The 13,127-nt window shown below is 38.3% G+C and overlaps 1 protein-coding gene across 1 annotated transcript in view; it reads right to left on the bottom strand.

Annotated features, from left to right (window-relative positions):
* Positions 1 to 439: 439 nt before the first annotated feature.
* Positions 440 to 13,127, bottom strand: part of LOC102529558 (ovostatin homolog 2-like) — a 41,605-nt gene continuing 28,917 nt past the window's right edge. The window contains 13 exon segments of the mRNA XM_072954260.1: positions 440 to 589; positions 1,009 to 1,084; positions 1,849 to 1,951; positions 2,567 to 2,635; positions 3,181 to 3,271; positions 5,095 to 5,219; positions 5,651 to 5,860; positions 6,862 to 7,073; positions 7,977 to 8,142; positions 8,973 to 9,047; positions 11,011 to 11,167; positions 11,805 to 11,886; positions 12,636 to 12,812. Coding sequence (XP_072810361.1) covers positions 1,032 to 1,084; positions 1,849 to 1,951; positions 2,567 to 2,635; positions 3,181 to 3,271; positions 5,095 to 5,219; positions 5,651 to 5,860; positions 6,862 to 7,073; positions 7,977 to 8,142; positions 8,973 to 9,047; positions 11,011 to 11,167; positions 11,805 to 11,886; positions 12,636 to 12,812 — 1,520 coding nt within the window. The 3' untranslated portion in view covers positions 440 to 589; positions 1,009 to 1,031.

The following is a 13,127-nucleotide window of genomic DNA, read 5'->3' as shown; positions in this document are numbered from 1 at the left end:
ACTCCATAACTGGAGGATTTATCTCTAGCTTTTACGTGTCTGGAGCAGCAGTCTCAGCAGAGTCAGCAGCCTGTATTGAAGTTGGTGGAGACTTTCTAAGTATACTCTCCCTGTCCCCCAGTTTTGATGATATTTTATTGAGAAGGGTCTGCGTATTTTGTGTTAGGTAGATTTTTTTTTTTTTAATTTCATTGGGCTCACATTGAAGTCCTCTTCAACGCAATCCTCCCACCCTCGGCCACCCTGCCTTTCTTTCTCTCTTTCTCTGCATGCTGGAGGATTCCATATTCTGTACCCCATAATGTCTGAAAACTTGAATTCAGAATTGACAGTAATAAAGCAAATTATTAGAGTTGCTATCAAACAAAGTCCTGAGTTTTCTGGGATGAAAATTGTGAATGATGCACTGAAAAAAGAAAAGAAAAATCACAGACTCAGATGCAAAATCACAGCATTTAATGGAATAATAAACCAAGTCTGATTAGAGGTCATAGCAGATTGCAGACGGTTCAGGAAGTGAGGTGGTCCATGGTTTTCTTCCAGGTTTGATAAAGGAGAATGAGTTTGTTCAAAGTAAATAGTTTCCTACCTGAGATTTAAAAACATAGTTTAAACAGTAAATAAATGTGTTTGTATATGTAAATAAATATATAGATGTAGATAAATACAAACATGCACGAATACATTCACATCCACATGAACATTTACATGATGTATATAAAATATGTATGTACATATTTAATAGCCTATTAATTTATAAAACGAAAATGAGAGTTTTTTTAAAAGAAGCATTCCTAAGAGGCACATATATAGCTGAAAATTCTTTAAAGCTCCTTAAAAGACATTAATAAACATCTTAATGGCTGTCCTATCAGAGCACTTATCTAATGCACATAGTTTTACAGACTTTGTGGAGTGCCAGAGGCCTGTCTTTGCTTGTCTATTGTTTTATCTTCATTTTCTTACCAGATACGTTTTAACCATCTAGGATGTATGTAATTCCCTTACCTTCTCTCGCGCTTTGTTTTGTCTCACTGGGAAACTGAAACACTGTTGATGTTGTAAGAAGCAAGGGCATATTCATCTGGAAAATAAGAGGAAAGTTCATCCTTATTAAATCTCCACTTTTCCACAGCCAGATTATGTCAGATAATATAAATACACTAGATCTAATCTTTCCAATAATTTTGCAAGACAGTCAATCACTTCTATTTTCTAATTCCAGGAACATCCTATTAAAGTTTTAGGCGCTTGATGAAGTACATTCAGTTAGTAAATGACAGAATCAGAATTCAAAGGCTTCTTGATAAACTGTGCATGAGATTCAACAAGAAACTAATAGCACTGACTTTCCAGGGGAAATTTTTATAATCTTAACCACATTGTAGTCATTGTTTTGGAACCTAATCTATCAAGATTTTCCTATAATGTTTCAGAATATTGCTCACTCCCCTTCTCAAATTAAAGTCCATAGAGGTAGCATGAAATGATGTCTTGGCATCAACAACAAGAAGACCTGGAAGCTTAGCGGGTTGCATTTCAAATTAAAGGGAGCTCTTTTGCATTATATCTAAAGGATTCTAGATATTCTGTGCAAATTGTTTGGTCTGTACGTGTAGTTTTTGGTGTATTCATGGCAGAGGATGAGCTATGCGTCCTTCTACTCTGCCATCTTGGCACTCCCCTCCAAAAGAATTCTAGCTGTTGAAAAACACTGGTAAGTACAAAAATGGCCCAGTCAGCAGTTAGTTATATCATGGAGTGAAAAAAAATCAATGCATAAAGTAAAACCAGATTTTTTTTAGGCTTTTATACAGATATCTGAGGGCACGGCTGTTGTTTGCCTACCTTTTTCATAATAATCGTAGACCATGACTGGGGCTGACTGAATGTTGGATACACGGTTGATTTGCTCAACAGAGAAGGTGAAACTCATTGCTGTTCCAAAAACCTATAAAGACACAAATTATAAGTACATCAGAGCAGATCTTCCAAAAAGAAAACCACGGAGCAAATTATTTCCAGATGTTCATGATCTACCCAATTAAATAAATTCAGGGTACCATGATCTTATGCAATGTCAAAATGATGAGTTAGGTAACATTAAATTGTATAAAATTTAAAATTTTGCTGATTATATTGGTGTGCAAGAAATTTAGTTGAAAGCAGTAGAATACTGTGGGCATTTATGTGAATGTTAATGATGTACACATGAAAAAATGACCCTAAAACTCACGCCAGCTTCCATTGGGAGTTCAAATCAGACTCTAACAGAATTATACACCTACTCTTTAACCAGACTATGGTAGATGCCGTGAGGAATGAAAAACATGGAAATAATGTTTCTAAACTTCAGGGTGACATAGTCAGGTAGCCAAGGCATATGTGAAATAGCATAAGAATTAACACAGAGAAGATGATGAGTGGGACAGAAGAACACTGATCAACTTTAATGTCCCATTTTTTTTTGACAAACCTTATCATGTATTGCTATGAGACACAGAAGCATCCAATTACCCTCAGAAGAAAAAGAAAGCCATGGAGGAAAAAATTACTGTCAACTTACATTTTCCAAGTAGAAAAGAATGTGGTCATTCTTGACTTCACTTTTCATTACTTGGCCATTATTTTCAAGCTTTAAAGAAATTGGCAGAAAGGGAAAGATGTTAAAGAGTACCATTCCAGAACTGAATGTTTCATGCCTTTTATTTAACCAGTTGTTAGGAATTTATTTTATGGAATGTTCCCTTGTGCCAGGAGGTTTTCATAAGAACAAGTGGGAACTAAATTTAAAAAAATAGGTTATGAACTATGGGAAATAATTGCTCCAAGTTAAGAATCCATCCTTGGGGGGTGAGTATAGTTCAATGGTAGAGTGTGTGCTTAGCATGTATGAGGTCCTGGGTTCAACCCCCAGTACTTCCACTAAATTAAAAAAAAAACCTTTAAAAACATTATGCTGTACATCAGACATTGACACAACATTGTAAACTGACTAAACTGCAATAAAAAAAAAAAAGAAAAGAACCCATCCTTCCAGTGTTTCAGCAAAAATGTGAATGTGAACTTGGAATAAGTTTGTTTAAATGAAGAATTCCATGGCTTGGTTTTGCCAACCAATTGTTTCATCCACACATCACTGCTCTTTCTGCGCTGCAGGACTGGGCTCCTTCTCTTTACCTCCTCAATGGACGACATGACTGGAGTAAACCCTGATAGCATTTTTACATCAACAAGGACCATGTTGGAGTTATTGCGAATTCCAGTATACCTGAAATTTAAAAACAAAACACTAGCTTAGACATTTCAGAAGAGTGACTTAATCTTACGGCAAGGGTTGTGAGTACATAGATACTAATTGGTTACAAGTCTGGAGGAGACACAAAAGCTGGAGAGGAAACTCTGAAGACAGTCATTCTAACACACCTGGGATCAGGTACAACTAGGCTGATCGTGGATGAGATGATTCAGAGCAACATAAGTTGGGTAAAGAATGAATGATCTGGACCTAGAATCTCTCCAAATCCTGCTTTTAAGCTTACCTGAGGTGTCAGAGTCAGAACTTATAAACAAAACTTCTAAACTTATGTTACATGTACTTATTATGTTGGCCTTAGCTTTGTACAACACTTAAGAGATCTTTGTTTAGAAAGCAGGATGTTGGCAGAATCATACAGTAGACATGTCCCCAAGACATCTTCTGGGTTACACCCCGAACTCTGGATAAGATGGTTGGGGCATGAAGTTAAGAACTCCACGGTGCATTCAGTTCTTACCTTAGTGCTAGTGTTCAATGGGTTTGCATTTGGAAATCCCCAGGAAAATCCCCCAAACTAGTTTTATTCAGTGTTTTTCCACAGACGAACCGAGGTTAAAACTTTTTGGCATTTAAAAGTTATATTTTAACTCAAGAGAATTACTTAGGTTTTCTACTCTGAAAAACAAAAATCTAAAACTTTGCTCTGTACAGTTCTAATTAAATAAGTGTTTATATGTTTTCTCTTATTGGATCCACCTGTGTTTGTTTTTAGAAGGAAAAACCATACCTTCATTGTCCAAAACTGTCAGTACTTTCATACAAAAAGGTGGGAGCTATTGCTGGAGTATCAGTGTGGCAGAAGTTTTCAAATGATACTTGCATACAGTATGAATTATATTTGATTAATTCCACCTTTGATTTCATTTAAGATGTGCTAAACTGTGTGTGCACTGAGAGCAACAAAGTGATTATGCTGTAGACATTTCACCATCAACATGTGAACTCATGATTATCATCTTATGTATATATTTAAAAAATTTTTGAATTTTACAGCAGAGTGATTCAGTAATACATGTACATACATGTATCTATTTTCTTTTCCAATTCTTTTCCATTATATGTTATTATAAGAAATTGAATATAGTTCTCTGTGCTATACAGTAGGTTATCTATTTTATGTAGAGTAATATGCATCTGCTAATTTAATTAAAAAAATTTTATACAATTTTTAAGTTACTTTGCATTTACAGTTATTACAAAATATGGGCCATATTCCCCATGTGGTATAACACATCCTTGAGCCTCTCTCACACCCTATAGTTTGTACCTCCCACTGCCCCACCACCATATTGCCCTGCCTCTCACCTCCCCATTGGTAACCACTAGTTTGTTCTCTATGTCTGTGAGTCTGCTTCTCTTTTGTTATATTCACTAGTTTGTTGCTTTTAAATTTCTCATGTAAGTGATATCATATGGTATTTCTCTTTCTCTGTCTGGCTTATTTCACTTAGTATAATGTCCTCCAAGTTCATCCATGTTGCTACAAATGGCAAAATTTTATTCTTTTTTATGGCTGAGTGGTATTCCGTTGTGTGTGTGTGTGTATGTGTGTGTATATACCACATCTTCTTTATCCATTCATCTGCTGATGGCCGTTTAGGTTGCTTCCATATCTGCTCAATTGTAAATAATGCTGCTATGAACATTGTTGTGCATGTATCTTTTTGAATGAATGTTTTTGATATTTTGTTACTTTGCTACTGTTTCAAATAATTCTTTTTTGATATATTACTTTCTCTCTAACCTGAGAGTTGGTATCAAAATGGGACACTTACTTGAGAGTTACCGTCAGATCAAAATTACTCTGGAATACATCGGAAGAGTTCTTCTTTACCATTTCCAAGGAAAGGGAAAATCCTGATTCCTTCTTAGGCAGTAGCACATTATACCTCAGGGTAGCCTAGAAAGGATGGCAAAGAGTAAGGAAATCCATCCATTTACCCTGTAGTAAAAGCTGAACAACTTGTTTCTCTTATTTCCATTATTAATGACTTTATTTTACATCTTTACCATAGGGAATAAGGCTAACTGCAATCATTCAGTTTTCAGAAGATACAAGAATCTTTAACAATGTAATTTAATAAAAATATCAGAATACTTTCTATCACATTCCTTGAGAAAGTTCTCAGTCACCCTTAAGAGTAGTTCTTTACAAAATAACTTGTGTCTTCAGCTATTGAGTAGAAGATACCAACGAGAGAAAGAGGAACCATGGAAATATGCAAACTGGTAAGACAGTACTTCATATATAACTGAACAGACAGTCTGACCCTTTTTTTTTAAAAAAAAACTGGCAAACATCCATCTCCTTCACTGGAAGAGGTCTATTACCTGGATAAAGGTACAGCCTTGTCCTTCCACATCTACTGTGTGTTGTCCGTGTGCTTCTGTTAGTTCTGAACGTTGGACCAGTAAGCGGTTGTCACCGTTAACCTGGAAAATCTTACTGGATTCGTCACTGCTAAAGGTGATGGTGTTTTGCCCATTAGAAAAGGTTAACTTCATGTAGCGGGTTATGGCAAGAAGACAGACGGCAGTGTCCTGCACAGAACAGCACAGACATCAATCAAAGCTCTGTTATGGTGCAATGTTAGTCATCATTTGGCCATGAACTTCAAATCAGTCCACAGAAGTACTCCTATGACGGGTCAACAGAAAACCAAGAAGGAGCATCCTAAACAATAGGAAACAGATTTGCTTGTGCTGGGTGTTGCCATTTGGTTTTCTGCCACAAACCATAATTAGATTTTAGTTTTTAAAAAAAACTTATAATTTCTGTTGTTGAAAATAGTGCCAAATCTTTTCTAAAAATTAAGGTGTTATATTATTCAGGAATGATAAAGAATATATTATTCATATTATTATGCCTCAGATAATGCTTATGCCCAACTGTCTTCAAAGACAGGAAATCAGAATCCAGAAAGGATGTTGGGAGATCCAACTGACATATGGTTTTACTCAGAAACTAAGACTGAAAAAGGGAAAGCCAGAAAGGAAGTGAAGATTTTCCTCGTGGGCATAAAACTGCATTTCTTTGTATTAAATTTTTTTTCCTGTTAAGGAAAGACATAAATCATTGTGTTCAGTACTCATTTATTTGGTTATTCATTCATTTCATTTGCTTGTCTCAATGTGTAGACCACAGAAATAGAGAGAAATATTTTTTCTTAGTTGATATGTAGTTTGACCACAGGGTCTTCAATTACTTAACTATTCATCAGATCTCTGGTACTTACAACAACATTCTTTTCTAGACTTACATTCTATTTTTAACTGTGTAAATGGAGATATAAATGAGGCATCGATTCCCTGAAAAGGGGCCTTATCTTACTCATTGGTTTATAAAGAATTCCTGGTAGAGTTCCTGATGTCCAAGAACTGCCCAGTAAATAATTGTTGACAAAATAAAATAAGATTTGTAATAGCAAATATTCTTCATCTCAGAAGGCACTGTCCACGACTACCTTTGCTATCTAGATTATGGCAGAGTGGCACCTTTTGCACTGAGCATACTGTGTTAATACCGGGTCCATCCCAGTCACCTGGGGGTACGAGAAGCCTCCTTGAGGATTCATCTGTTGGGCGAGCCACTGCACGATCTTACTGGCGTAGGTCAGGTCAGGCGTTTTCTTGGAAATGACAGCCAACAGCACATAGCAAGTCTTCTCAGTCTCAGCAGAAGGTGCCCAGGGAATGAAGAACGGAGATACTTCTGTCTTGGGTCTCTTTGCTCTTTCCCAGTATATCATGTTATCTGAGAAAAAGGGAGAATTTTCACACAGTCCCTATAAAGAGAGCTGATTACACAGAAGAACGATGCCAATCTCATGCTTGGCCTCTGTGATGGGCTGAATTGTGCCCCTCAAAATTCACGTATTTAAACCCTAATCCTCAGAACCTCAGAATGTGACTGCATTTGGAGACGCCTTTAAAGAGGAGATTAAGTTAACAGGAGGCCATGTGACGGGCTCTGAGCCAATATGACTGATAGGTGTCCCCATCAGAAGAGGAAATTTGGTCACTTGAAAGGGACACCGGGAACGCATGCATGTGGAAAAGAACCCCTATGAAGACGGAGGGAGAAGACGGACATCTGCAAAGCAAGGAGACGGGCCTCGGAAGAAAGCATACCTGCTGACACCTAGATCTTGGAATTCTAGCCTCCAGAACCATGAAAGAAGAACTTTCTGTTATTTAAGCCACCCAGATCCCTAGTATTTTTTTACGGGAGCCCAAGACAACAAACACTGCTTCAAATAGCAACTTCCTAAGGTCAAAAGTAGAAAATGAAAATGAATATATGTATGTATATGCATGACTGGGACACTGTGCTGTACACCAGAAACTGACACATTGTAACTGACTGTACTTCAATTAAAAAAAAAACAGTGGGTGTGATTAAGTTTCACAAGCAACTTTTATTATCTCTGGTCACTACGCTGGATTTTCTTTGCTCCACTCATTTCACAAGGAGCTCGCAGAAAAGAGAGAGAGGGACATAGAAAAGATGTAGTGTTCTTTCAAAATAAAGGGCCACGCGGAGATTCCATCAGGGAAATAGAAACATACTAGGGGAGACAGGGTGCATATGGGATGGCTCAGTACGTTTCATCACTTTATTCTCAAGGTCATGTGAGCAAACGTGAATAATACGTACTTATTTTTGTAGCAGATTGATCCAGGGTCTGGAGTAAGGATTCTACCGGCTTCTCTCTTCCAGCTAATGCAAAAGCATAAGCTAGAACCGCATGGATATAGCCATTTGTGACCCCATTTTCCAAGGCCTCCTCGAGGCAAAAAAGCCCATTTCGTAGAGCAGGAAACTAGTTGTGAAGAAGAATAATGTATTTTAAAATACTATTTGAACACTTTATGAGCTTGCTGAATATTTAAATGAATATTCCTTATAATGTATATAATATACCCTTGAAATATATTTTACATACAAATCCGTTCATTTACATACCTATACATTATACTTTATAAACATCATCAAAATGAATTTTAATGGATTATTAGTATTTGAGAAATAACATTTAAGTCATATGAAAATGGAGGTCTCTACATCTGATCAGACATATTTGAGTTAATAGCAGAAATGTTTTCTATGTGGCAAAACATACCAATTTAGTTTTAGACGTAAGAGATTTTACTCTAATGCCTAAAAGAGAGGCTTATGTTTCTAAAGATGGTTTTTGAGACATAACAATGACCCTGAAAATTCCTAGTATCTTATTTCAAGCACAGATTTTGCGATCAGATCATTGGACCTCTGGATTGGGAGGCCACCCAGGTGAACCACACTTCAGCTGAACACCTTTACATACTGAATTGGTTAGACAGACAGAATACTAGGTTATGGTTATACTTGGAATGAGAGTTCTTCATCTGAAAATAGTGGCTGAACTTCAGAAGGCAGGTGACTATGAAATGGGATGAAATTGTGTATGTGTGCATGTGTGTACCTTCCCTAGGGAAAACTCAATCGTGTTCATCAAAGGTTTCCATGACTCAAAAACCTTTGAGGAGCACCGCTTTAAAGAATGGTAATGAACTCAATGTTCTCTTGATGTTTCACCCAGTCCAAAGAATTTCAAGTCACTCTGCATCCATGGTCTAATGACTGAAACTGAAAGACAATGGAAATCCATACGGTGGAACTGAGCCCAGCTTCAAGGAATGCACCCACGACATATGCGGTGAGGAAGACATCCTCTTTGTCTCCAACCTAAACACAAAGGAGCAGTGAGTCACACAGGACAGCAGGGTACAAAAGAACAGCCTCTCTTCTGCAATGAAACTAGACACGAAAGAAGCCTTGGAACAAATACCATTCTTCATAAAACCACCTGAACACGAGTAATTTTAAATTAAATGTTCAGTAACAATGCTATCCGAGCAAGAATCCATCAAGATCCAAAGTAATAATGAGAAAAAAAACATATAATTAATGTCAAGGATACTTAATGACGTACATAATCATACTTATGTGGCCTGGTATTCAGCATGGACCCCAAGCAATTCACAGGACTCTATTTTATACTATTTGGTATTAATTTGGAAAAGCAAGCAAAGAATTTCTGCTGGGATGGAGCAGAAGGTTGCTGTGAAGCCTCCTGAACATCCCTGGAAAAGTGTCCTAGGTGGTAGCAGTAGTGAAGTTTCCTGGATTCTTACCATGTAACATTCGAAAAACACTTACAAGTTGCGTTGTTTGCAGACTGACTGTGGGTAGAAATCCCTGGGAGGACTCACACGTGAAATAAACTGGTATTCACACAAGAACTTTTTCTAGTTGAAAAAATCAGGAATAAGACATAGGGAAATGAATTTTAATGGGTCCCCTCTGAAATGGATGCAAAAAGCATTCAGATGGCATCTGGGATCCACTGATCTAGTGTAAACCTCTCATTTTATCCTTTTAAGCAAAAGGCGATCGCTCTCTTTTTCAGAGAAGGAACATTTCTGAGGAGGTCAGCTTTCATGGTGCACGTAAGCGCAGATGGTGGACAGGAAAATAAGATGGGGGGACCCAAAGCCCACTTGGATAATAGCAAGTTGTATCCCCATGCCTCTGCAGTGTAAGGTTTTATTTTTCCCTACTTCTCACTCCCTCCCAATTCAAACCCACACACACAAAATTCTGGAAAAAGGATCGAGTAAGATCAGACAGGCAGGCAGTGATCAGTAGTGAATCCAATAAAGAGCAAGATGTGGAGAAGATGTTTTAGAAGCGAACATGAAGTATTCTCATCTCTTTCCATAAGAACAAGAGCTCTTCTCCATCCAGGTCCTGCCGTGGTGACGAAGAGGTGTGGAGTAAAGACATTTTCCCACATTGTGTAATAGCAAAGCCATTGGAAAACAATTTACATCAAAATTAAATACTCTCCAGGGTTGTTCTTGGTTCATATTTTGAAATGGATTAGCTTTACATCCCACATTCCGAGAAGGGGAGTGGTAAGTATGAAGGACGACACAGAGGAAAGAGCCAGGATACGTCAGGGGTATCAGGGCATGCCAGATACCATGATGGAGGAATACAAAGGTTGGGGGAATAAAGGACACAGGAAATGGGATGGAGGTAGACAGCTGTCTGCAGAGCAAGGAAATCAGAAGCAAGAGAGGATGGCAAGTGATTTACCCAAACATGGACAGGAAGAGGGAAGAGTGGATGCTGTCAAGGACCTGCTTTGTTTCATTTGCCTTTTGACCTGGGGCAAGCGAGACCTTGAGGAGGTATTGGATGAATGCTTTACTGAAATTATAGAAATGACCAGCCACCCTCCCTGAGCTTTCTTGCCGCCTTAAATAGGAATAAATATCCTACTCAAGCCCCTCCCCTGACATATTGTTTGGCTCCAAATTTATGAATGTTTTCTCTGTAGGTTCTTTGTCTCTGCCCTTCTCCCATTTCCAGCTTATCTACTGCAGGAGACTGGTTCTCTGAAAAGACTAAACACAGTGAGGCGAACAGTAGATTCCAGGAGAGCTGTACCTCGGCTGAGGGTAACATGCACGCAGCAAGAATGATGCCGCTGTCCTGCGCGTCCCAAGCCTATGACAACAGCAGACTCCGAAAGGGTGACATTCACCAGAAAGATACTCAGGTTCCCAGTTGTGCAGGCCAGAGGCAGGGAAAGCAGGCGGTGCAAAGGAGCAAGGACAGCAGACCTGTGTTCATCTCTCACCTCCCAGGCGTTGTGGAAAAGCCTGCCATCGCTCTGAAAGCAGCCGTCTATTTTCTGTTTGCTTGAAAGCCAGATCAGGGTCTCTTTTTGAACTTGTTCATCAATGAAAATGTATTTCTCCATCCCCTTTAATGTCTTAAAGGTCAGGGCACTGAGCCTGTAATGCAAATCCCCCATTGGAGGGAAGTTGGATAAGAAAGAAATGATGTCAGCAACCCAGCAGGTCCAGCACCCTGGCTGCCTCTGGGTGATGGACGTGGATGCAGCTACTGATACTGGCGGTAACCAATCTTTATCAATAGTGGGCTCTTTCCTTCGGTTCAGTAAAATGTGATGAACAGCAATATGTGAAAATAAGAGCATGTGATTTCCAGCATGTTTACATACAGATTTCTTGCTCTAGAGTCCATTGGATGATCCATGCATAAATAAAGAGTCGGTGTAATTAGATGCTTTGAGGCCTTCTGGGTTTACTCTCCTGCATCTACATGAGACTGAGAGGTGTGTTTTAAGATGTACCATTTTCCAGTAGCTGTGAGAGTGTGGGTGGGGTCAGTTATTAAATGACCAGACTCTACAGCGAACAGCTGTGAGACTGTAGGTACATTGTTGCGTCAAAATGGGAATAATCAAATATTTTAGTTTTCTCTGGCTCACTTCTATAAATTCACTTTGAAACCCACGTCCCTTTCAAATCCCCACCAACCTCAAGGCCCCTCACACTTCACAAGGCCTCCGCAGATCACTCCTGTATTATTATTATCCTGTATTAAAATAAAATTTCCGTCTCTCACCATAGGCTTCCTTCCTGATTCCTCCGCCAAAACACATTATAAGAACCATCAGGGTTTTTGAAAGACAGTTGCCTTTGATAACCTAAAATACAACGTTGCAGGAAATTATTTTTTAATCTAAGAAAATGAGAAGAGAAAGAGTGGTGTCGTGCAAGCCCTGTGTGTTGGTGTTAGACAAACAGAATTTACTAAGACAATCATTTCAGTTTTAATTTCTGAAACTCAGGTTCTCCATCCATTGGGAGAAAAAATAACTTCTACCTCATAGGGTGTGAGTGACAAATAAGGTATTACATGTGACTGTGTCTAGCGCAATAATCGTCTACTATTACTAACTGGTTAATCTTTTCCTTAAGGTTATTTTACCCTATCTTTCTGAAAAAAAAAAGATATTATACTACTGAACTTTTCCTGATACATCTCATTTACAAGGTTTATGCACTCTTTTTCTAAATACAGATCCAGTCACTTCATTGCAATGCAAGACAACTGAGCAAACAAATACAGAGTTGATAAATGAACCATTTATAGCTAATATTAGTAACAACAACAACAAATAAGGTAGGTCAGCAAAATATGAGGCAGTTAAAAAAAAAACTGAGCTCATAATTTGAAACATGAAAGGTCTAAATTGTGAAGCTAAATAACCACGCAGATACTGAATGCCAAAAACACCCAAACCCCCCAAACCCCACAACATAGCCAGGACTCAGAATACCTCAGTTCACATAGGTTTTCACCATGAAATAATAATAGCAGCTTTATGACATCTTGATATTAGTAACAATTTATTTCAGCTATTATGGGCAGAAATTACTTAAATCTTCTCACCATTAGATAAGAAAGAGACAGCTTTGGATTTAACTTCCTCTGTCAATTGTTCAGTAGATTGCAGATAGTCAAGGATGTAGGTGTCAGATGCCAGCATGGCAATGTTCTGCTCTCCGCCTCCAGAGGGCATTTGGAGAAGATTCTCCAGGTTCTGCACTGCAAGTCCTAGAATATCCCCTAAAAATACAAAAAGCAGCAAGTTACTACTGCTTACACGTGGCATCTCAGCACTGATAATGGTAGATAAAAAGAGGCACAGAGGAAGGAAGAAACATTGAAAACTGAGCCTAAAAAGTAGACACAAGGAAAGTTTTCATGACGTAATTCTAAAGAGGAGATAGGAAGGAAGAGTGAAGTTCAAGGTTTGTGGTATGAAAAACATTTCTAAAATCTTCTATTCCCCAAGGGAGGGAGTGTTAAGAAAGTGTGTTTGTTTGCTCGCTTGCCTGCTTGCTTGTTTTTTGAGAAAATGACCCTATAGACTATAAACTG

The sequence above is a fragment of the Vicugna pacos genome, chromosome 34, assembly GCF_048564905.1.
Source record: "Vicugna pacos chromosome 34, VicPac4, whole genome shotgun sequence".
In the NCBI taxonomy this organism is placed as follows: Eukaryota; Metazoa; Chordata; class Mammalia; order Artiodactyla; family Camelidae; genus Vicugna; species Vicugna pacos.
The sequence above is the reverse complement of the archived record's forward strand: the minus strand, read 5'-3'. Positions and strand labels throughout refer to the sequence as shown.